Here is a 26,048-nt window from a genome sequence, read left to right as displayed (position 1 = left end):
TGAAAACAGGGCATGAAAGAGCGGTATGCTGCCTGTCAGTAGAAAGCAGCCGCTTTGAAACAGTGTGAATTATACATCAAAAATAAAGTGGTGCAGGGAGCCAGGTAATGGTGGCGTGATCAGATTATTCAAGAGACAAATAGGGCGGAACTTTCAACCTCAACTGGGGCATAAAACTGGTATCACCGGATCGAGGCCTCATTATCCACCTCGGCACATTTTCCTTTCCGTTGACATTATGGATAGGGAATTTTGGGCAGCCTATATAGTTCTTGGTAGTCTGTTGTGGCCAACAAAGACGTTGATGTGCTAATCATCAATGGCATGTGTCTTCAAGTGGCTGTATAGCCTATATAATGGGCAGCCTATATAACGGGTGCTGTCAGTTGTACGATCGAGCGGACGTTGAAAGTTCTGCCCATCTCCTCATTTTTTTTTAACAATCCAGTTGGATTATTAGCAAAGGTTTACCAATCACACGACCCATTACCAGTTCATCCACCAGGCGGCCCATCTTCTCCTACGTGAAAGTGCTCTGGCAGCATTTTCATTGGCCCTTATGATTTCCTCGGTGTCCAATGATACCATCCAACAAAAAAAAAACCCTGGTCCCCAAACCGCTGTCAGGTTTCCAGAGAGCAACATCTGGGGCTGAACCTCTGTCTGCCCCAAAACATGGTCCTCATGTGTCGGAGAGAGCGAGGCCAGAGGCCACTGATGCCAGGAGTTCCCACCAGCCTGGCCCACGTTGGGACCTGATGAGAGATGTCAGATGAGACAGCTGAAAGGTGCAAGTGGGGAGGATGGCGGCAGGCGGGGGTGGGGTGGGGGGGTGGGGGGGAGAGCAGGTGCTTGCTGTTCTGTTTTCGGTAGCTACAATGCCCCAGTAGTCCACTGGGTGGAGCTATATATATTACACTTGCCATGAGGTTTCACCAAAAGCAGCTTGTCCCCATCGAGTTTTCCCGCTCCTTCCCCATACAGAGATGCCCCCCCGGGGCTCTGCCTGGCATCTCCCCGCTCAGCAAGGCTCCCGTCAAAGGGCGGAGCGGAAAGTACGATGTGCTCACACTCCACGGCACCGAGCACCAGTGTGCGCCAATCCTCCGGGACGCCTCGCAGTCTTGTGAACTTGGCACGCACGTGAGTCACTTTAGCCAGATAATGACCCCTTTAGCTGGGACAGGCGGGCAGGCTGCAGCATCAGCTGCCTCGGCATGGGACGGATACCACAAGGGCAGCAAGCTGCCACCCAGCTGCCTTCCTGCAGGGGATGGAGAAAGGGTCTCATTACTGTCGAGCTTTCCCATTATCATCTCAAGTCAGCAACCTGTGAACTGCAAGTGGAGGTGGGGAGGGAGCAGCACAGCTTCAGTGTGAGTCTGACATAGCTCTCTGCATAATGCAGACTTATGGAAAGTAGAAATCAAAGCTGTTAGAAACAGCATCCTGTTTAAATGAAACCCCGGGGTTTTAATCAAAGCTCTGCTGGATAGACATTGAAATAATGATTTCTATTTTTGTCTTCAGCTGTTATATAAATCTGTCTCATCGTCCTCATTTTCTGCTTGTTTGCAATGAATCCTGAACCAACGGAAAGGAGTTGGCAGCGGTCAATGAAATCCCCTCCAAAACCATTAGAGATTCCCCATCCTTCAGAGCTTTTGGATTACATGTTATGTTAGCTAAAGGATGTACGAGGGTCCAGATGGCAGGGCCTTGGGCCTGTAAACTGGTGCAAGCAGTTTAAATGTTCAAACCATCAGACCTGACATAGTGGGCTGCATTTTCAGCTTTTATGTTTTTGAGGCGATAATGGTGACAGAGCGGGAAAGTTAGCGGCTGGGAATAGTTTGCACTTTAGTAGTTAGGTTTGGGCATCTGGGCCCTATGTCAGAGGGCGCAGCACCAAGGGAGGCGTTGTACACCTCTCTGATAGAGGGAAGATGGCCAAGCCAGGTGGAGTGGCCAAGCATGTTGAATGTAGTGGGCAGCTTGAGGAGGACACGGAAGGATAACTGTCATATCTTTGGAGAGCACACAATCTGTAAGATGGCTGCAGGTTCCGGAATCTTCTGGCCTGGTCAGGTGACCTGCTCTTTATTAAACAGCACTAGCTGCAGTAACACAGGCGTCCACAGTGTGGAGCTACAGACATTACTCCAGTCGTACTCACAAAGGATGTCCTTCGTGACTGATGGGCTGACTCTGGTCAGGGCAGAGGAGTGCCTGAATATCAATAAATTGATGAGAAATATCCAACATGGATTTAGAAAGGCAAATCCTACTCGACAAACCTTGGTTTTAGTGAGGATATTGGAGATCAAGCAGATAGCGAAACTCTGTATTCTATCATTTATCTTGACTTTCGGAAATCTTTTTTTCACATTAAAGAAGTTAACAAGCCACAGAGATCCCAGGAGAGCCCGCTAGAAATAGGAAACGGAATACAGTAAAGCCAACCCCACCGTTTCATTAATCATGAGATAAAATCTTAAAAGTCTTGAGGTTTGGGACAGAAATGATGGTCCAGAAATTGCGGTCGGAGGCTTCCTGCTGGCGTATGCCTCCGACCTGAAACATTTCTACGAATTTACCTGGTGGTCCCAGATTCCGGTGGGGAGGCCTTCTCTTCCCGCGCTGCGGAGCGCGCTCCCGTCCTCCAGGTTCCCGCGCAGACGGTGCAGTCACGTGTGACTGCTCAGCCAATCAGGTACAGTATTCCACAGCTTTCCCATCAGTAGCAACGGGAGCTCCGTATCTACCAGTCCTCATTCCTATTAATGAGGAAAAAAACAAAACACACTATAAACATCATAATAAAAAATAAAAAAACACACCTAACATAATTAAAATTAATTGAAATTAATATCTTAGAGAGAAAAAACATTTTTTGAAACGTTTTTTTAATTATGGTTTAAAATAAATTTAATGTAGTGGGCAGGGTTTTTAAAAATAAAATGTGTTTTTTAATTTTATTATATTTTTGTATGTTTTATCAGGCGCAAGAGTTTTGAGCACATTTGCTGGGCAAGATATGGGTAAATACCGCAATATTGCCCTCGCAAATGTCCTCGCTCCCGAGATGCGTACGATCTGTCCAGCTCCAGCTTGACAAGTCGGTTAAGCCGGTTTTCAGCGCATGCACATTGTGCGCTGAAAACTGGCTTTTGCGATGCCTTCCCAGGTCCGTACACACTCCGTACGGACCGGGGCGGGTGGGGGGGGGGGGGGGCAATGAGTTGTTGTTTTTTTCCCGACCCGACCTGAACCGACCCCTCGTTGACCTTTGCTCCCGGGCAGGAAGTGTATTCTACAACCTTTGCGCCCAGACGGGAAGCACATTCGGCCGTCACTAATTGATTACTGACAGAAGAACATAAGGAAACCGGGCGCCTTACACATCTGATCACAAAAAGTAACAACAAAGGCTTTCTGCAAGCGTCGGGTGTGGTTCTAATTTCTCCCAAATAGTTACTCAGCCTTCAAGTTATCAGCGATCAATAATAATTACCAGGCAATGTTTTTTTTGCTTGTTAACTTTGGATTTAGTCTTTTTTTGCGATGACTGTCCTCAGGCCACGCTGGTGCTGATGGTATTGTAATATAAATGAGACGGTGCTGATATATGTTAAAAGGAGCTCAGGAGGAAGTGCACATCGATCCGATGCACATTAATACATTTAAATCTCTCTCCCTCTCCCCCCGTCCTCTCTGTAAAAAAATATGCAGTTATACAGTGCTGAGATGGCCACCAATGAAATGCAATGGGTGTTCTCTCTCTCACTCTCTCTCTCTCTCACAACACACACGCTTTGCAGCTCTTTTTCTCTCTCTCGTTGCCACTTTCCAGATCACTTTAATCCAGTTCTCTTGCATTTCTCATCCTTTCGCTCCCGATCCTTTTTGCAAACTGTATCTTGTGGGGTTTTTTCTACAACATGTTCCCGCCTTGTTTTTTTTTAAACAGTATGATCCCGTCCCAGTTAATTTGGATGTGCAAATAAAAAAGAGCTCGTACGTTCAGATTGCAGGAGGGAGACTCAATTTGTGAAATTTACCTCTGGAAAACAATGTGACCAGCTCATACAATGAGCTAGTTCAGTGTGTGTAATTTGATCTCCTTTTTAAAGAAAAAAGAACCAAAGGCAAGATGAGGAGAATTATATTTTTTTTAAACGAAGCATGTTGTTGTGCTCTGGAATGCGCTGGCCCTAAGGCTGGTGGAAGCAGATTCAATAACAACTTTCAGTACAAAATAGGCGTATTTTCTCCCATGCATGTGCAAATCGTTTCTTTATTCCGCACATGTGCAAATCAACGTGACCCTGAGATTTATGCGTTCCATTTCACGCCGGCATTTATTGCCAATCCCTAATTGCCCTTCAGAGGGCAGTTAAAAGTCAACCACATTGCCGTGGGTCTGGAGTCACATATAGGCCAGAGCGGGTAAGGACGGCAGATTTCCTTTCCTAAAGAACATTAGTGAACCAGATGGACTTATACGGCAATCCGGTAGTTTCATGGTCACCGTTACTGATACTAGCTTTTTAATTCCAGATTTATAAAATTAACTGAATTTAAATTCCCCAGCTGCTGTGGTGGGATTTGAACTCACGTCTCCGGATCATTAGCCCAGGCCTCTGGATTACTAGTCCAGTAACTTAACCACCACACTACCGCACCATAGAATTAAATGTCATTGTATCCATTTCGAAGCACAAGGGATTTATTCCGTTAAAGGTGCTTATATAAAATATCAACATCATTGGGACTGTGGGGTTCCTAATGGGAATTCCCATTTTTCTTATGTGTTTTAGAGGAGGAAGAGTAAAGGAGGAATGCCAGACAGGTCAGGCTGTACCAGAGGCAGCCAAGGGTACCTTTCTACCCAGATTTGTTGAGAGGCCCACCTACCTGGCGATGGCAGTTTACAACTGGCTCCAGGTCAGCAGACAGCTAGAGGCAGAGCTGTGCCACCTGATGCAAGGGTGCCCTCAGCTAGCCAGGGCTGGCACTGCCACTGCCTGTAAATGCTCCCTCGAGTGCTATTCCTCTATCCAGGCACGCAGCATAACATCCTTACTGAGAAGGCACCCTGGACTGGAAAGCAAGAGCCACCTTCCTCACTGCCACCTCAGTCTGCCTCACTTCATTGAGCATCAGTTGAGGTTGGTGTGTTGTACCATCCATCACTTGGCCACAGACCTGGTATCTTGCTGCCGTAGTGTTGTGCCAGTCTCTGGGATTTGTTTTTTTGTCGTCCAAATAATCTGTGCAACCTGTTGAGCTGGAAACCCCATCTGTGTATTGTTTAAACAGAAGAGCAATGCTTATGCTGTTTGGAATAAGGCAGCCTTGCTGGAAATTTCCCAGTGGGTCTGCCAAATTTCCCCCACCCGGGCCTTGCGAGCCCCATGCCATTCTCTGCCTCGCTGCTCCCTCCTACTGCCTCTAGCCATCTCCAAACTGACCCGAAGCACCCATACCTTCCGCCTCCCCTGCTTCCTCCAGACCGGGACATGTCAGAGGGTATCCTTCCCTAAAGGTGCCTTGCCTCCTAGCCCTACATGGAGCACCAGTGCTAACTCCGCTGGGCGGGCCACATTGTTCGCACGCCTGACACGAGACTCCCAAAGCAAGCGCTCTACTCGGAACTCCTGCACTGCAAGCGAGCCCCAGGTGGGCAGAGGAAACATTTCAAGGACACCCTCAAAGCTTCCTTGATAAAGTGCAACATCCCCACCGGCACCTGGGAATCCCTGGCCAAAGACCACTCAAAGTGGAGGAAGAGTATCCGGGAGGGCGCTGAGCACCTCGAGTCTCGTCGCCAAGAGCAGGCAGAAAGCAAGCGCAGGCAGCGGAAGGAGTGTGCGGCAAACCAGTCCCACCCACCCTTTCCTCCAACCACTGTCTGTCCCACCTGTGACAGAGACTGTAATTCCCGTATTTGACTGTTCAGTCACCTGAGAACTCACTTTTAGAGTGGAAGCAAGTCTTCCTCGATTCCAAGGGACTGCCGATGATGATTTTCCCCATTCACTCACTGCTGACCCGCTCCGCGAAAAGCCGCAACCCACTTCCCACTGTTCCCACCTGCCAGGAATCACCTCCCAGCTCTACCACAGTCCAGGACCGACCTCCCAACACTACCTAATGCAACACTGCAAGCTCAGCTTATGTAAGAATGGTACGGTAGCTAGTGGTTCTGTTACTGGACTAGTAATCCAGAGGCCTGGACTAATGATCCGGAGACATGAATTCAAGTCCCACCACGGCAGCTGGGGAATTTAATTTCAGTTAAGTAAATCTGGAATAAAAAGTTGGTATCATTAATGGTGACCATGGAACTAATGGATTGTTGTAAAATTCCATCTTGTTCGCCAATGTCCTTTAGGGGAAGGAAATCTGCTGTCCTTACCCAGTCTGGCCTATATGTGACTCCAGACCCACTCTGAAATGGCCGGTGAGCCACTCAGTTGTGTTCAAGAAGGTGGCAGTTAGGGATGGGAAATAAATGCTGGTCTTGCCGTCAACGTCACGTGAATTAATTTTTAAAAGAAGTACTCGCGTAGTGCTCAAGATGCATATTGCATAATGTACTGGAGGCACCTCGGCGATCGGGAGCTTGAGTTCCAGGCACACCATCCTGTAAAGAGGCTGCTGATTGCCCACAAAGCGTTGCCATTGTTAGAATTTCAGCAACTTCGGTACCCTAGCAGGATGCTGGAGGCCGAGTGGAGTGGAGTGGTGGGGAAGGGAAGGGGCAGTATAGCCAAGAGTAGGGGGATCACATTTTAAGCAGGCCTCAACACTGCAACATCCTTTAGAAATGGGCACTTGGATGCTCCAGCAACATTATGGGGAGGACCCGTTGTTTGCATTAGATGGGGGGGGGCCTTGGTGAGCCTTGTGCACATTTGGCCTGCTGGCTTCAAATGCCCTCGGCACTGCCCATTCGATTGCATTGAAAGTATTGCAGCAGGCAGATAGTTAGTCTCTGGTCTCTGTGGCCAATAATACAGATCCCGACATGACTGCACTTTGTGGCTCCAGGCTACGATAATCAACACCTGTGATATCAACCTTTCCAGACAAAACTGAATTCAACTCAAAACCCCACAATACTGTGTAATGAAAACATAATGTCCATCAGTGGCCCTTCATAATATATAATATATAATACATTAAATAGGACAGAACAGCATCCCCCAACTCAGCATGAACAGTGAGGTGGGAGATCTATTCGTAATATATGTTAAAAAGTACAGATCAGATAAAACCAGTTGGTCGGCATATAGCTGGCAGCAAGGGCAGTGCCCGCATGGTGGTGAGGTTGTGCAGCAGAGCACTCCGAATCTTGACACACGCTCTGCCGAGTACTGCAGGGCTCCTCCAGTGCAGTCCAGGCAGTGGAAGCGTTGTTTCAGCACGTCAGTGGTCAGCTCTTGCCACATTTCGTGTGGCAGCAAGGCTGACATTTTATGCACGCTGACCGCACGTGTTGGTTGAGCACTGGTGTCGTCAGTCCGTGTTGGCAGCCAAAAGCCCCCGTCGCCCAGTATAGTCAGCCTTTGGTTTGCCGTGGGGGCTCAAATGCAGATGGCACAGCGGACTGACGTGGAATGAAGGCATCGTGACTGCTGCCAGGGTAGCGGGCGCTGGCGTGCATGGCTCGCTGCCGATGGTCGCACACCAGCTGGACGTTGAGGGAATGGATTCCCTTTCGGTTCTGGCAGAGTTGACACACGGCGCCCGCGGTCAATGGCGGCCGGCGCCACGGGGAAGCCTGCAATTCTCGCCAAGCCACGTGCTCGCTCTGCCTGCTTGTGTCAGGCCAGAGACAATGAACTGTAGCCAGCTCCCTTCAAAGAGAGCACCTCAGTGCCCTCCCTTACGCAACAGTGGACTGCAAAAACCTCCTGCTCCAGCTTGGAAGGAGCCGGACGCATAAAAGCTCATCACCACGGTTACCTTGACAGCCGCTGGCACTGTGGTCCTCGCCCTGCTCGGAGGATGCAGTTCTGGCTGCATCCGGTGGCAGATTTCAATGAGGGCGTCTTTACTGTAACGCAGACCTCTCACACCTTGTTCCTCGCTGAGCTTCAGGTAGGAGAATTGCTCCCTGAACACCTGAGCGGACATGGCCTCCTGCTGGGAGCCCTGATCCCCCTCCTCCTCCTCCTCCCTCTTCCAGCAGCTTGTCCTGCTCTGCGTGGCCTCTACTCATTCTCCAAGCCATGCTGTATTCCGAGGGGAATACCTACCAGTGCACCCATGCCTGGAAGCAAACTGATACTGTGCCGAAGCCATGAAGTCAGCAAAAAGGTCCTTCAGCCACTGCCATACCACTTCCTGCAGACTTTCGCGACTTGAAACGATGATAGAAAGCGCCAAACATTGCAGAATCGTAGCATCAGCCTGAAAAAAATCAACCAGCACCTAACCTGCAAGTTGTTGATGATCACTTTAAATAGCGCTGACGGGGAGTTCCTCCTGCTGCTGAAAGCATCTTTAGCTGTACGAGATGAAGAGAGGCGTTAGCTGGAGCTGATGCCTGCACCAATATGGCGTCTGGCGCGACAAGTGCGCGCACGTGGCACGCACGCCATCTTGGGCACTTGTAGCACCCAAAAAACAGGCACCGACGAGCCCAGTTTCTCGCCCGATATCTCTTCCAGTCTTTCAGTTATTTATTTTGTGCTCATCAAGGTGATGGATATTCGTGCTGAGGTAAACATAGAAACATAGAAAATAGGTGCAGGATCAGTCTGGTGAACCTTCGCTGCACTCCCTCAATAGCAAGAACGTCCTTCCTCAGATTAGGAGAAGTGATTTGTTTCGAGAATCGTTCATGTGCGTGCTGTGCTAGTAACAAGCTGCAACCGGCTTCAATGCAGAGTGACACACCTTGGAAGCAAAGTAACGAGCTGCGTAGTCCATGCGTGCTTTTCTCAATTTATAATCCGGCGGCCCGGGGTCCCCTGGAGAGCTGCGAAGCCGCGTGATCACGCAGCTTAAAGGGAACATTGCTCCAAAGTACATCCCATACTGCGCCAGGGTGACATTTGAATTCCTACATCAGGAATTCTTGCGACCAAATCATGGATGTCCACGTGGTGGTTAGATGCCCATTAAAAACTGGGTAGTGGTTGCCCCTGCTATACTCTAAACAAGAGACCTAAAATTAAGGGTTTTTGGGGCATTGGGGGTGAATTTCCTCAGGGCATCTCCCCCCCCACCTCGCCACCCCACACCCGCCATAATCTTGGCAGAAGTTCAACGGGAATCTCGTTTACGCTTGTAGGTTTCAGGAGAAATTAAGAACATAATAGGAGCAGGAGTGGGCCATACGGCCACTCGAGCCTGCTCCGCCATTCAATAAGATCATGGCTGATCTGATCTTGTTCTCAACTCCACTTTCCTGCCTGTTCCCCATAACCCGTAACTCCCCTGTAGTTGAAGAATGTGTCTAGCTCAGCCTTGAATATATTTAATGACTCAGCTTCCACACCTCTCTGGGGCAGAGAATTCCAAAGATTCATGACCGTCAGAGAGAAGAAATTCCTCCTCATCTCCATCTTAAATGGGCAGCCCCTTATTCTGAATCTATGCCCCTCAGTTCTAGATTCCCCCACGAGAGGAAACATCCTCTCTGCAACCACCCTGTCCAGCCCCCTCAGAATCTTATATGTTTCAATAAGATCACCTCTCATTCTTCTAAACTCTAATGAGTACAGGCCCAACCTGCTCAACCTGGGTTAAGGCCGGAGCAAAGGGGCGGATGCAAATCCTACCCTGCCGCATTTCTGATGGCAGAGTAGGACCTCTGCAGTTTTGATCCCAGGACCTTTAGCCAGAGACCATTACATTTGTGAGAGCAGAAAACAGAACAACAACAACTTAACCCAGGCCGTTCTGGCCTAAGTTAAGAGGCCCATAAAAATTATGGCAAAGGCGCTCGGATCTGCCGCTCCCCAAACAGTAACCGATCGCTCTTGGATCAACAGCCGTTCATTGTGCGGATAATTACAAGCTTGCACAGCAGCCCCTCCTTTAACCTAGTGAAACATCTCAAGGCACTTCACAGGGAGTATTGTGCGATAAAAATTTGACACCGAGCCGCATAGGTAGAAATTAGGGCAGGTGACCGAAAGCTTGGTCAAAGAGGTCGGTTTTAAGGAGCGTCTTGAAGGAGGAAAGAGAGGTATAGAGGGGGAGAGGGTTAGGGAGGAAGATCCAGAGTTTGGGGTCTAGGCAACAAAAAGCAGGGCCACCGATGTTTGAGCGATTATAATCAGGGATGCTCAGGGGGGCAGAATTAGAGGAGCGCCGATACCTCGGGGGGTTGTGAGGCTGGAGGAGATTACAGAGATAGGGAGGGGCGAGGCCATGGAGGGGTTTGAAAACAAGGATGGGAATTTTGAAATTGAGGCGTTGCTTAACTGGAAGCCAATGTAGGTCAGCGAGCACAGGGGTGATGGATGAACGGGACTTGGTACGAGTTAGGACACGGGCAGCCGAGTTTTGGATCACCTCTAGTTTACGTAGGGTAGAATGTGGGAGGCCAGCCAGGAGCGCGTTGGAATAGTCAAGTCTAGAGGTAACAAAGGCATGGATGAGGGTTTCAGTAGTGGATGAGCAAAGGCAAGGGCGTAGACGAGCGTTGTTACAGAGGTGGAAAATAGGCGGAATGAGTTATGCTGCGGATATATGATCGAAAGCTCATTTCAGGGTCAAATATGACACCAAGTCTGGTTCAGCCTCAGGCAGAAGTTGGGGAGATGGATGGAGTCAGTGGCTAGGGAACGGAGTTTGTGGCGGGGACCGAAAACAATAGTTCCAGTCTTCCCAATATTCAATTGGAGAAAATTTCTGCTCATCCAGAACAAGCAGTCTGACAATTTAGAGACCGAGGAGGGGTTGAGAGAAGTGGTGGAGAGGTAGAGCTGGGTGTCATCAGCGTACATGTGGAAACTGACATGGTGTTTCCGGATAATGTCACCAAGGGGCAAGATGTAGATGAGAAATAGGAGGAGGCCAAGGATAGATCCTTGGGGGACATCTGAGGTAACGATGCGGGAGCGGGAAGAGAAGCCGTTGCAGGTGATTCTCTGGCTATGATTAGATAGATAAGAATGGAACCAGGCGAGTGCAGTCCCACCCAGCTGGACAATGGTGGAGAGATGTTGGAGAAGGATAGAGTGGTCAACCGTATTAAAGGCTGAGACAAGTCAAGAAGTGTGATTATTATATGTGTAACATACCGTATATAATATATTGTGCGCCATAGAGGGAATTCTACAAATCTGTTGTTCCCAACATTGTAATCTTGATGCTCTGACCTGCACCCACTGTTGGTGTGCCTCGCACTGGGAGTATGGGAGTCAGTAATTGCCCCTTGTCTTTTTGTTAGAAGGTGGTGCTGGGCCTTATTCTTGGATCACTGCTAGAAACTTTGTACAACTGAGTGGCTTGTTAGGACACTTCAGAGGGTAGTTCAGAGTCAGCCACATTGCTGTGGGTCTGGAGTCACATCTAGGCCAGACCGGGTCAGGACGGCAGATTTCCTTCCCTGAAGGACATTAGTGAACCAGATGGGTTTTTATAACGATCCAGCAGCTTCGTGGTCACATTTACCGATGCTGGATTTTTGTTCCCAGATTATTTTTAAACTAAATTAAAATTCTTGAAATCCCATGGCAGGGTTTGAACTCAGGCTCTTGAGATTATTAGTCCAAACCTCTGGATTACTGGTCACCTGTAACGCCGGGGGTGAATGGGTGTATGTATTGCTGAGTGGCATCTAAAGCTGCTCATTCACATGTAAGATGTCTGTGCAATAAAATTGTTGGACAAAATTATGCAAGGGCAATTAGCACAGCTGTAAAGCCTAATCAGAATACCTTAAGTGAGGGGGTCCCAACGGGAAGGGGTGTGGGTGGGGGGTGAGCTTGCTGAATGCACAACTTCCCATTCCCCATTTGCTCGATTCCATCTGCAGGGGCAGTCCTGCCATGTAATCCACCATGATTACAACAACAACTTGTATTTATATAGCACCTTTAACATAGTAAAACATCCCAAGGCGCTTCACAGGAGTGTTATGAGATTTAAAAAGTTGACACCGAGCCACATAAGGAGAAATTAGGGCAGGTGACCAAAAGCTTGGTCCAAGAGCTGGGTTGTTTTGGAGGCAGTTCAGAGAAGGTTCACTCGGTTGATTCCAGAGATGAGGGGGTTGACTTATGAGGAAAGGTTGAGTAGGTTGGGCCTCTACTCATTGGAATTCAGAAGAATGAGAGGTGATCTTATTGAAACGTATGAGATTATGAGGGGGCTTGACAAGGTGGATGCAGAGAGGATGTTTCCACTGATGGGGGAGACTAGAACTAGAGGGCATGATCTTAGAATAAGGGGCCGCCCATTTAAAACTGAGATGAGGAGGAATTTCTTCTCTCAGAGGGTTGTAAATCTGTGGAATTCGCTGCCTCAGAGAGCTGTGGAAGCTGGGACATTGAATAAATTTAAGACAGAGAAAGAAGTTTCTTAACCGATAAGGGGATAAGGGGTTATGGGGCACAGGCAGGGAAGTGGAGCTGAGTCCATGATCGGATCAGCCATGATCGTATTAAATGGCGGAGTAGGCTCAAGGGGCCAAATGGTCTACTCCTGCTCCTATTTCTCACGTTCTTATGTTTTTAGGAGCGTCTTAAAGGAGGAAAGAGAGGCAGGGAGGTGGAGAGGTTTAGGCAGGGAGTTCCAGAGCTTTGGGCCTAGGCAACAGAAGGCACGGCCACCAATGGAGCTATTATAATCAGGGATGTTCAGGAGGGCAGTCTGACAACCTATCTGTGCTGACTGAGGAGCCTTAATTTTCCAACTATTCTCTTTCAGGCAGTGAAGTTGTGTCTGGGCCTACTGGCCGAGCCCCTGCTGGTTACGTTTCCTCAGGACGCAGGCTACCAGAGTCACGAATGGTCGCAGGCAGCGAGTATGGTGAATCTGAGAGTCAGGATGGATACAGCGGTGACATGGAGAGTGACACCAATAGGAGTCCAGGAGGTTAGTGAACATAAGAATTATGAGCAGGAGCAGGCCATTCGGCCCCTTGAGCCTGCTCCGCTACTCAGTGAGATCATGGCTGATCTTCTGCCTCAACTCCACTTTCCTGCACTATCTCCATATCCCTTCATATCCGACCATTGAAGCCATTGAAAATGGACGGCGCCGTTCCATTCGAACATGCTGCAGTCCACTGCTATTCACTCTCTCTCTGCCTCTTACGCTCACTTTCCCCCTCATAGTCTCTGTCCTATCTCTTTCTTGCGTTCTCTCTTGCCCGCTCTCTCACTCTTGCTCTCTTTTATGTGCACTCGCACGACCTCTCGCTTTCTCTCTCGCGCGAACTAGTTATGTTCAGACAGTTTTGTTCTGTGTGCAGGCAATCAACATAAGAACATAAGAAATAGGAGCAGGAGTAGGCCATTCGGCCCCGCGAGCCTGCTCCGCCATTCAATAAGATGATGACTGATCTGATCCTGCCTCAACTCCATTTCTCTGCCCGCTCCCCGTAACCCTTGATTTTGAGGTTGGATTATTGGACACCCAGGCCAGTTCCATGCCTCTTTTGTTTGAGTGACATGTTTGAGGTTTGCATGCAGAAGGCTCAATAAGGCCCCCGAATGATGTAAATGAATTTGTGCAGTCAAATCTGAAGTGCACTTCAGTTGCTCAGCACCCAGATAAAATGGGAACTGGGTGGTCGACCCATTCAGCCACCTTGAATCCTCTTAAGAGGGACCACTGAATGAAGCTACTGCAAAGCATTGCAGTGATTTGTCAGTTTATGCACGGGTTAAACTTTCTCAAAGTTGTGCCCATCTCCTGTCTGTGGGCACAACAACGGAAACACTGCGGATGCTGGAGATCGGAAATAAAAACAGAGAATGCTGAAAACACTCAGCGGGCTAGGCAGCATTCGTGGAGAGAGAAACAGAGTTAATGTTTCTGCTTGATGAACCTTTCGTCAGAACTGGAGACCGTTAGAGATGTAACAGATTTTCCTATCTGTGAGTATTTGGCAAAGGTTCGCTAATTGTCCCAATGGTACCCATGAATATCCCACTGGGCCATATCACCCCACTGGGCCATATCACCCCACTGGGCCATATCACCCCACTGGGCCATATTACCCCACTGGGCCATATCACACACTGGGCCATAACACCCCACTGGGCCATATCACCCACTGGGCCATATCACCCCACTGGGCCATATCACACACTGGGCCATATCACCCCACTGGGCCATATCACCCACTGGGCCATATCACTCCCACTGGGCCATATCACCCCACTGAGCCATATCACCCACTTTGCCATATCATCCCACTGGGCCATATCACCCCACTATGCCATATCACCCACTGGGCCATATCACCGTACTGGGCCATATCACTCCCACTGGGCCATATCACCCACTCAGCCATATCACCCCACTGGGCCATATCATCCCACTGGGCCATATCACCCACTGGGCCATATCACCCCATTGGGCCATGTCACCCACTGGGCCATATAACCCCACTAGGCCATATCACCCACTGGGCCATATCACCCCACTGGGCCATATCACCCACTGGGCCATATCACCCCACTATGCCATATCACCCACTGGGCCATATCACCCACTGAGCCATATCACCCCACTGGGTCATATCACCCACTGGACCATATCACTCCCACTGGGCCATATCACCCCACTGGGCCATAATCGCCCGATGTGAGGTTTCTAGGAGACAAAGATGAGGATCAGGGGAATCAAGCAAGGTCGGGGTGTTTATGGATTAAAAAGAAAGGAAAGACTTGCATTTATATAGTGCCTTTCATGACCACCGGACGTCTCAAAGCACTTTACAGCCAATGAGGTACTTTTTGAAGTGTAGTCACTGTTGTAATGTGGGAAATGATGCAGCCAATTTGTGCACAATAAGCTCCCACAAACAGCAAGGTGATAAAGTATTGGCTGGGATACCGGGGATAACTTTCCTGCTCTTCTTCGAAATAGTCCCATGGGATCTTTTACGTCCACCTGAGAGAGCAGACGGGGCCTCAGTTTAATATCTCATCTGAAAAACAGCACCTCCAACAGTGCAGCGCTCCCTCAGCACTGCACTGGAGTGTCAGCCTAGATTTATGTGCTCAAGTCTCTGGAGTGTGACTTGAACCCACAACCCTCTGACTCAGAGGCAAAAGTGCTGCCCATTGAGCCACAGATGACACTAGATTAGGCATTCAAGATGTAGTTTACCCGCACCCCCCCAAGCCGTGTATACAAGCAGAACCTACTTTGCAACAGACACTGTGACCGAAGTATACAATCTGGAGCCATACCTTCAAACCACAAGAGGCTGTTTGCAACATTTGCATGGGCTCTGCTTCCACATATTCATCTCTATCGACATTTTGCCAATGAGAAAGTTCAGTGTGTATTAGCTGATTTACTTATTAAAGGAAAAAGAACCAGAGGCAAGATGAGGAGAATTTTTTTTTAATGAAGCAAGTTATTGTGATCTGGAATGCACTGCCCCAAAGGGTGGTGGAAGCAGATTCAATAATCACTTTCAAAAGAGATTTGAATAAATACTTGAAGAGGAGAAGATTACAAGGCTATGGGGAAAGGGAGTAATGGGACTAATTGGACTGCTCTCTCAAAGAGCCGGCACGGGCACGATGGGCCGAATGGTCTCCTTCTGTGCTGTATCATTCTGTGATTTATAAATGGATAGCATGACCCTTGCGATGGACGACAGAATTCAAAGTAAATCGCAATCATTCTGGCTGCACCAGTGGCGTTTGACATGTTTGTACAGTTGGTAGAGGGATGTGATCGGGGCCCAGGAGAGGCGTGAGTTTGGGGCCCGGAAGAGGCAAGGGCCCAGGGGCATCACGGCCCAGCCCACACTGCGATGTGTGCACGCACTAGGTCCGTGCAGCAGAGCTGGTTTCCAGTCGCCTTGGTTAATCTTTGCCACTGGACCAAGACCTCGCTCTGTCAAGCCCGTGTGGTGGCTGGTGTGCAACGGCCACCCCACGTTAAAAAAATCCACACACAGGCATCTTCCACCCTTCAGGATGTAGTTCGGGATCCGGAATATCATTGAAACACCTGTGAACTCATCCGTTTTCGGTATGGAAGCGAGCCATCCTTGTTTCGAGGGACCACCTATGATGATGACAGTTGATAGAAGTTGACTGACAATATATTGGTCGTCGGTGTCCCTACCTGACAGTCATGATCTGTCAGCTTCAGTTGAAAGCATTCTCACCTCAGAGTCCATAAGCTGTAGGTGAAACCCCATGCTAGAGTTTGAGCACATAATCCAGGCTGACAGTCCAGTGCATTGCTGAGGGACGACTGCACGGTCAGAGGTGCCGTCCTTTTGGTGAGCTATTAAACCAAGGACCAGTTTCCTGTGTCAGTGATTAGAAACATAGGAAAGAACAGAACTGGAAGGGACCATGCAGTTCATCTGACCAGCCTGACAACCAAGAACTCTCAATTGCCCACTCCCTCAAATATCTACCCAATTCTCCCTTAGATTTGTTAACACTGCCGTGACTCCACCATCTCAACTGAGCAATCCGTTCCACACATTCTCCAGTTTATGTGTAAAGCACGTCAATCTAGAATCATAGAAATTTACAGCACAGAAGGAGGTCATTTGGCCCATCGTGTCCACGCCGGCCGACAAAGAGCTATCCAGCCTAATCCCACTTTCCAGCTCTTGGTCCATAGCCTTGAAGGTTACGGTACTTCAATCTCACTTTCCATCTTATAAGAAGGGAAAAAAAACTTTGCAGGGCTAAGGGGAAAGGGCGGGGGACTAGCTGAGGTGCTCTTGCAGAGAGCCGGCACAAGTTGGATGGGCCGAATGGCCTTCTGTGTTGTAACCATTCTATGATTCTAAGTATGACCCCGTATCCTCAGCTCCAGTAGGCAATCATGAAAATATTGGGGTTCAACTTACTTATTCCTTCAACTACCTCGGATAATTGAATAACTCCCTTGAGCCTTCTCTTCTTCAGAGTAAATAAGTCGAAGTTCAGTCAAGTATGTAATATCCCTTAGCTCGATTTGTGAAACAATGAGTTCTCCTGGTAACTTGGCCAACATATTCTCTTGAACCAACACCACTACAAAGCAGATTAACCAGTTATTCATCTCATTATGGATCGTTGGATATTGCTCATGCAGAATGGCTGCAGTTGTTGCCTACATAACAGTAGATACTGTCTCACCGTAATTGATTGTGCGAAACATTTTGAGAAGATTCAATGTGAAAGGCTCTATATAAATATCATTAATAGTATTTTAATACAGGCTCTGAGCACGAAAACAAATCAGAGCATTATGTTTAGTGTTATGAAGTATTGGTTGCCAAACTTGATCACTTGAATATTTTAACATGTTTGTCATTCTATTTTCTATCTGACTGATAGCATAGTTACTCTCATACATAGCATAGCATCTCTCCTGTCTTCCAACCTATCACTGACCTTCCCTTTTTTTTCTTTCTTCCCCTCCCCCTTTTAGTGCTTCTCCAGTTCTGATGAAGGGTCATCGACCCTAAACGTTAACTCTGCTTCCTCTCCACTGATGCTGCCTGACCTGCTGAGATTTCCAGCATTTTCTGTTTTTATTCTAGATTCCAGCATCCGCAGTATTTTGCTTTCGTAATCGCACAGTTACTGTTGAGTTTTGTCTTTAAAAAGGTTTCGGTCCATTATTGCGAAGTACGAAGTCATCCTGTTGACACTCGGTCTCACTTGCTCTTCTTCCTCAGCTGGACGACGTAACACTTCAGCTCAGGGTTCGCGACCTCCTGCAGCTCCGCACCAAACTTCGCCTGCACAGCCACCTCAAGCAAGTAGGTACCTCCCTGAGTAGCTGAACCTACCTCATCTTAGTATTTGAGAAAATGCATTAAAGGCTCAAGAGCCCCCAGTTTGGGAAAGCAGCAAGGTTGCAATGCCTCGGAGAGAAGATTCTGAAGGGGACTGACGGGGTAGATGCTGAGAGGTTGTTTCCCCCTGGCTGGAGTGTCTGGAACTAGGGGGCACAGTCTCAGGATAAAGGGTCGGCCATTTAAATCCGAGATGAGGAGGAATTTCCTCACTCGGAGGTTTGTGAATCTTTGGCATTCTCTGCCCCAGAGAGCTGTGGACGCGGAGTCTCTGAATATATTCAAGATTGAGAGAGATACATTTTTGGAGTCTGGGGAATCAAGGGATATGGAGATCGGGCGGGAGAGTAGAGTTGAGGTCGATGATCAGCCATGATCATATCGAATAGCGGAGCAGGCTCAAGGGGCCGTAGGGCCTACTCCTGCTCCTGTTTCTTATGTTCTTAAGACCAGGACAACGGGGAAGGTCGTTGCGTCCAGAAGGTCCCCTGATCTCCTACCTTAACCTCAGCACAATAGGGTCGTTTACACTCGCTCTAGCGTTTCCGCCTATCTTTCGCTTAAGCTCCGGTGGAAGATCAGGGAAACCACCACAGAAGAGCTGAAGACCAGGAGGAAGGAAAGACTGAGGGACATGAGGAGTTCCACCACTTTGGGAGATCCTGAATAAGAATGAGTTAGATTGGTAGCCTGCGGAATGAATCTGGATTTCAAACAAATGAGGCTGTAGGGAGGGGGAAGTGTGCGCAGGTTGGCCGGTGTAAACAAACCCATCCGCACCTGAATATTTGGAGTAAATGGCGAGCGGGCAGTTAAAACGGCGGCAAAGGCTTAGCCCCTCCAGTTCTGTTCCCTTGCCGCGCGGGTTGTCATTTTAACCGCTTTTAAGCAAGTGGGACACCCACTGCAAAGTAGCGGGTCTATCTTTAAATAATCAGATCAGACTCCGATGGCAGTATCAGGGCCCGGCGGCCATTTTAACCCGAGGCCTGTGTGGGGAAGCTGTCATGGCTTCTCCTCCAGACCAACTGGTGGCAAGAGGAGCCGGGGCCAGAAAAGACCCAAAAAGTAAGTTAGTTTGAGGGATTTTTTTGTTTCCTCGTGGCCAGGAGGAACAGGTGTGCTCTCCCCTGATCACAACACCCTACTGACCCCCTCCTACCAACCCTCCCCACCCCCCCATTAACTCCCTCATTCCCCCTAGTGATCTCCTCCCTCCTACTAACCCCTCCCCCCTCCACTGACCCCCTCCCCCCACTGACCCCCTCCCTCCTACTGACCCCTCCCCTCCCACCCACTGACCCCCACCCAACTGACCCCCCCACTGACCCTCTCCCCTACTGACACCTCTCACCCTCACTGACCCCCTCCTCCTACTGACCCCCTCCCCCCCACCCAACTGACCCCCACCACAGACCCTCTCCCCTACTGACCCCCTCCCCCCCCACTGACCCCCACCCAACTGACCCCCCCTCTCCTCACTGAACCTCTTCCCCCCCACTGACATTCCCTCCCCCACACCCCACTGACCCCCTCCCCCTACTGAGCGCTCCTAGAGAAGCCTGGGACGGAGGTGGGTGCGGGGCGGAGAACCTTAAACAAAATCCACAAGAACATTCCCAAAACATTGCCCACGCCACCACAACACAAATCGCAAAAAAATTAAAAGAAAAAACAATCTCACTTACCTTAGGAATCCGTTACTTATCTCTCCGCTATCGGTATCGTTGGACCGCCCCGATTTCCCAGGCAGTCAGTGCGAGGCGCGCTTTCAAGTTCAAACTCATGCCGGTGGCTCAGCTCTCCCGGGCGGTGACTGTCGAAATCTCGACCTCCGATAAACGACTCCGACACCTTCAGCTCCGGCAGAAGTTTCTTTAATTTACTTGCCAGCAAGGGAAAGGTCACATTCAAGTCAATGGCTAAGTGAACACCTTCCAAATGGTACAATTTCACGAGATATTTATACAGTAAAACCCAAGTTATGGCCTCTCCCTGTGTATTGGCTCTGTCTCGCAGTCAGTGAATACAGATAAAGAGTTAATTACTACATCCTTGTCCTGACATGGTTTCCAGATATTTCCTTTTGTCAGGGTCATTAGTTGGCCAGCCGGCCATCACTCGATGAGAGTGTGGTAATGAGCTATTACCTGCATTGCATTGTCAGGATTGTCCAGTTTCCTGGTCAGTTATCTTTTTGCATCAAATGGATGAGGTCTGTATAAGAGATAATGGCTGGTGGTTTGAGTACTTCGAAAAGGGTGGGGTGGAGTGGAACTGGTGTCATATAGACAATAGGAGAGCACCATGGGGGGGCCGGGGAGGGGGCTACTTGTCTCAGCAGGACTTGCCTCCCAGCTGTCTGGTGGATATCAGTCATTTCAAGCCAGGTTTAGCTGTTTATGCAAACCGACTGCTTGTTGCAGAAATTCCTGGAAGGACCAGGACTCCATTTTGTTTTATATTAAAAAGGGCACAACATTACAGTGTGGCACAGCTTAGATAAAAATACATTTCCACATTCCCCCATTTTGTCCTTCACAAGGACAACTTAATCCATTCTGATCTTGTACAGTCTCTCTATTTCCATTTCCACACAAGAGTCTTCAGTAGCTGTTGCTACCATAACTCTAGCCGTGGTTTCGGTAGATAACATGGTTTTTCCCACCCTGGCATAGCAACACTTAACCAAGACAAGTAATACATACAGGGCGAAGACTATCAGCAGGAATATGATCAAACCCTGTACCACCGATCTCCCTAGGGATCCCAACCATCCCGATGCCCAACCCCACAAGGTGATACCGTCCTGGCCAACTGTCTGTTTATACTCTATTACCTTTTTCCTAATGTATTCAGCTAGACTGCCGATTTCTTCTGATTTATCCGAGATATACGTACAGCATTCTCCACCTATTAATGCGCATGTCCCTCCTTCCTTGGCTAGGAGATAATCTAAGACCATACGATTTTGGAGAGCCACTGTTCGAATAGCTACCATTTCGTCATTCACCCCTTCAAAGGCTTGGGAAGTTGCGTTGGCTACTGATTCGACTAAGTTAGCCAGTTCCCGTAACTGCCATTCCATAGGGTGGCACCATTACCTTGAATATTCCATTTAGTCATGTCAAATCCCGTTTAACTCTATGACTTCCATAGGCATCCCTTAGAGTCTTTAATGATCTGATGAAGATACCACACATCCTAAGTAACAGGACCCTGTCTAGTTGGCTGGTAACCATGGGTAGGCTTTATGGCCACAAATAAAGTAGGTGCAATTATAGGACGTCAGCCACTGGTCTTTTCGCGCCATTCATACTCGAGTGTTCTCACCTTCCCACCCTTCACCTGGGGCTTTGTTATGGACCATTGTCCAGCCAACGGTTGCTATCTTTCTCCCATCAGTGGGATTTGCTGTGGCTTGCCATTTAGTCATTTGGGAACACTTGCTGCGTCCCATTTCTGGTTCTTTAGTCTCATTACTCACTAGGCATATTATACCTTCAGGATTTCCTATTCTTGGAGTAATGCTTAGGAAGGAAGGCTGACTGTTATTATTATAATTGGGCTGGTACCATCCTTGGAAGGTTGTAAGTTTATACCCTGCTGACCTCCATTCTGTTTGATCCTTTGTTTCTGACACCTTGGCTAGGTTTGTCCTATTTTGCATTATCAACCATTCTACCCTTTCTGATTCGTTAAAGGGGACAGATCTTAGGGGAACACCCCCTTCGGAGTGGACAGGTACATGGGAACATATCCAACAACTCGCCAAGTTTCTTTCTTGAGCATACTTATGACTCATGCCATGAATACATTTACTTGCAGTTCCCTTCGGTGGCGTGTCTGTACTCCTGGTATAATCAATAAGGCAAAGTAAAACCCTGTCAAGCCCAGCACCATCAGTCCCCATAGTCCGTACAGTTCCTTATTCAGTCTTCCTTTTTCTGTTCCTCTGGTTCCTTCTTCCCTTCCTCCTGGTCGGGTTCCCTTTTGCAATGGGACGCATGGATCCATGTTGGTCTTTCCTTTACCTTGATTGCAGTATTAGTCGCCAGCAAGACCTGGTATGGTCCTTCAAATCTTGGCTGTAGACTGCTTTTTCTTTTAAAGATTTTGATGTAAACGATTTCCCCAGGCTCCAGGTTATGACACTTCCCTTCCGCTGGCTTGACTTGAGCTTCCTTTACCTGTGAATGAAAGCTGGAAATACATTTGGTTAGTGCAATACAATAATTCAACATATTTTCCTCCATTTTTGTGAATGTCCATCTGTTTTGCAGTAAATGGTGCTGTAAAAGGTAGTCGTTGGGGACGTCCCATAACTATCTCATGCGGTGACAGGCCTGTTGTTCTGTTGGTTGCAGATCGCATTACCATCAAAGCTAAGGGCAGCAGTTCTGTCCATTTCAGTCCAGTGTCATTGCATAATTTTGCCAGCTTATTTTTAAGCGTTCCATTATATCTTTCAACAAGTCCAGCTGATTGTGGATGATAACTGCAATGAAAACGTTGATTAATCTGTAAAGCTTTACACATTTCTCTTATAACAGTTCCCGTGAAATGTGACCCATTATCACTAGAAAGCTTAGCAGGGATTCCGAAGCGCGGTACGATTTCTTTTAACAAACATTTAGCAACAGTAGTGGCATCGGCCTTTTTACATGGAAAGACTTCAATCCATCTCGAGAACACATCTACAATAACTAATACATACTTGAATCCCATACACGTAGGTAATTCAATAAAATCCATTTGTAAATGTACAAAAGGCCCCACTGGATTTGGGTGGGAGGCAGATTCTATCTTTTCCGTCTTACCCGGATTCATTGTCTGACAGGTAACACAATTTTCACAGATTTGTTTTGCAATTTCCGAAATACCTGGTGCATACCAAGTTGCCAAAATATAATCTGCCACCCCCCCTTTGCCCGCATTTGTGAATGTATGAACACATCGGGCAATTCATGGAAGTAAGGATCTGGGCACCACCACGGGGCCGTCGTGGTGAACCCATATTCCTTCTGGATTGTTATAACATTGATCCTTCGTCCAGGTCACCACCTCCTCCATACTGGCCTGTGTCTGAAAGGCCAGCACGTCTTTAATAGTGGGTGGCGGGTCTGAGCAATTATTTTTCCTCAGTGGGAACAATGATGCCCGCATCCCCCTTTTGACAGAGCTGCTGACTTAGCTGCATTATCAGCTCTGGCATTCCCAAGTGCCATCTCATTCGACTGGCCTGTATGTGCTTGGCATTTGATAATGGCAAGTTTCAAGGGGCATTGAATGGCTCGCAGGAGATTTTCCACTTGTTCTGCATTTTTGATAGTGGTTCCTGAAGAAGTCAGGTACCCGCGAATCTTCCAAATTTGTCCATAGTCATGTGATACCCCAAAAGCATACCTGGAGTCAGTGTAGATATTAACTGTTTGTCCTTCAGCCAGAATACAGGCTCGAGTTAACGCAAACAATTCGGCTTGTTGGGCTGAAAAGGAGTCTAGAAGAGAGGCTGTTTCGACAACATTAAACTGGGTTACAATTGCATAAGCCGCTCTAGGTTGGCCCCTATCATTTCGTAGGGCGATCCGTCAACATAGTACACTAGATCAGGGTTACACATTGGTACATCTGTTAAATTGATACGTGGTTTAGTCACTAATTTGGTTACCATTTCACATGAATGGGGTTCGCCGTCTTCTTCCGTGGGGAGTAGAGTGGCTGGAATTAAGATAGTACATCTTTTAATGGCAAGGTTCGGATTTGCTAACAGTTCAACTTCATACTTAGTGGTTCTTGCAGAAGTTAGGTGTGGAATGGCACATTTAGTAAGTAAAATCTCGACAGAGTGTGGGATATATAAAACGGTTTGATGATTTAGAGTTATTGTCTGAGCCTGTTGTACAAAGTAATAAGCTGCTGCCAAAGAAGGAAGACATCCTGGTAGTCCGCATGCCACTGGGTCTAGGTGGGTACTGAAATACACTACCGGTCGCTGCCTGTCCCCATGTAGCTGAGTCAAAACAGATTGTGCAAAACCCGACTTGTGATGAACAAATAAGTTGAATGTCTTAGTGTAATCTGGTAATCCCAAGGCTGGTGCTGAACTGAGGGATTGCTTAAGACTCTGGAAAGCATTCCGGGATACTTCATTCCAACTCCTTCTTTAAGCATTGTGAGAATATAGTAAATTCATTCACAGCTCGTAGGTCTTGGACAAACCTCCATTTGTCACTACTGGGCTTCTGAACCGGAAGAATCGGTGTGTTACACGGACTTCTCATTTATGCTTATAGTGATTCACAGATCACAGAATGTAAAGTATTTGTTTTATAATTTTATTAAAAGGCTTCCAAACTCAAGATTTTTCCAATACACCCAAAATGTTGATCAAGGAGATCACCTGAAATATCTCAAAATCCCAATTCAACTATTGTACTGCCACTCTTTATCTAAAAAAACAAATCCTCTGACTGAGCTAGAAGCTTTCGCGTCAAGATTTTACACCAAGGACAATGGGAGCGTACTCCCCCAGCCTGCAGCCTCGAGAGACCCACAAAGGCTTTAAAAAAAAAAGGCATTACAACTTCCCTTCCCCGTTCTTTATGTCACTCCTAGACTAAATTTATGTCTTTCAACCCAATGTAATCAATGATTGCGTGTCTTCTTTCGACAAGTAAGTGAGCGTGTCAAATAAATTCTCTTTTTTTTAAACCGGGACCAAGTCTCAACAAACCTACCCTTTGTGCATTTCCTAGCTCTGTAACTTCTCATCCGAATAAATCCACACCTAGGTTTCTAACTTAAAATGTCTTAAACTTCCCACATACAGGACACTATGAAGGGTTAAAAAAAAACTTCACTCTGTTTGAAAAAGTAGGTGGAGCTAAAACGAACAGGCAGTTCCACAACCTTTCCAAACACATGAGAAAAAAACACAGAAGCACTCTCATTCAAAGACAAGACAGTCACAAAAGTCTCTCTCCATTCAATAAAGCTTTTTTTGTTGGCCAGCTTTATTTTTTTTGAATCCATAAGTCACTATCAGGTTCTCTTTTTTTACATATTGATTTACTTCCTCTGTTAATTTTACATTGGCTTGAAGAATCAGAACCCAGGCCTTTTCTATTACTTTCCTTTTTTTTTTCTTTACCTGTTCTACCTGGATCTCTGTTTATAAGACATGTTGTTCTCTCTAAATTAAATGAACATCAGGTGGAAATGGCCTGTTTTCACCCTTAATCCACTTTACCCTTTTTTTTTGTCAATTGAAGATTGACCATAATTCTGGAGCATCAAATGGACTGGTGTACCTTTTGGTGGTGGTTTACTTGCTCCAGCACCCATTCTGGATGATTAAGATTTTCCACAGTTTCTGATCTCACAATCCTTTCGGCCAACCGAGTTCTCTACGCCCACTTCTCCTGGCCATTACGTGGCTCTTAATTCGGGCTCAGTCTGGGTGTGTGAGAGATGTTGGCACGAACCAACCGTAGTTGATCAATCAGTTACTGTTTCTTTTCTTAATCAATCCTTGTTTTTCCAAATCACAATTTTCCCTAGTGACTCTTCCCGTTTCTCTAATTGCAATGTCGCTCAAAGGTATTGAACACAACAGTATAACAAGGACAACTAGGACAAGCAACATTCACGCGAGTCTACAAATCATAACCTTAAACTCTATCGAAACAAATAATCAATTCTCAGTCTGCGTTTTACGCACTACAGACCGAGTCCTTAACTTATCCTAATAAAACTTATAAAACTTATGGTCCCATTACCTTAACTCTTATCACATAAGAACCTTTGATCGATTAGTGCTTTTTTTCCCCCTAATCTTATCACATAAGAACCGTTTTCCAAATGAACTCGTATCACATAAGAACCTTTGATCGATTAGCACTTTTTCCCCATAATCTTATCACATAAGAACCTTTTCCCCCTAATCTTATCACATAAGAACCTTTTTTTCCCTAATCTTATCACATAAGAACCTTTGATCGACTCGCGCTCTTTTGACCTTTTCCTACTGAAACCTTCCCCGGGCTGTTTCAAGATATTTCCAGAACCAGATCTCTTC

The 26,048-nt window shown here is 47.4% G+C and overlaps 1 protein-coding gene across 1 annotated transcript in view; it reads left to right on the top strand.

Moving 5' to 3' along the window:
• Positions 1-26,048, top strand: part of LOC139268315 (rabphilin-3A-like) — a 120,203-nt gene that overhangs the window by 55,912 nt on the left and 38,243 nt on the right. The window contains exons 7-8 of the mRNA XM_070886385.1: positions 12,898-13,065; positions 17,849-17,932. Coding sequence (XP_070742486.1) covers positions 12,898-13,065; positions 17,849-17,932 — 252 coding nt within the window. The remainder of the gene's footprint in view (positions 1-12,897; positions 13,066-17,848; positions 17,933-26,048) is intronic.

This window comes from Pristiophorus japonicus, chromosome 8, assembly GCF_044704955.1.
Source record: "Pristiophorus japonicus isolate sPriJap1 chromosome 8, sPriJap1.hap1, whole genome shotgun sequence".
Taxonomy (NCBI): Eukaryota; Metazoa; Chordata; class Chondrichthyes; family Pristiophoridae; genus Pristiophorus; species Pristiophorus japonicus.
The sequence above is the reverse complement of the archived record's forward strand: the minus strand, read 5'-3'. Positions and strand labels throughout refer to the sequence as shown.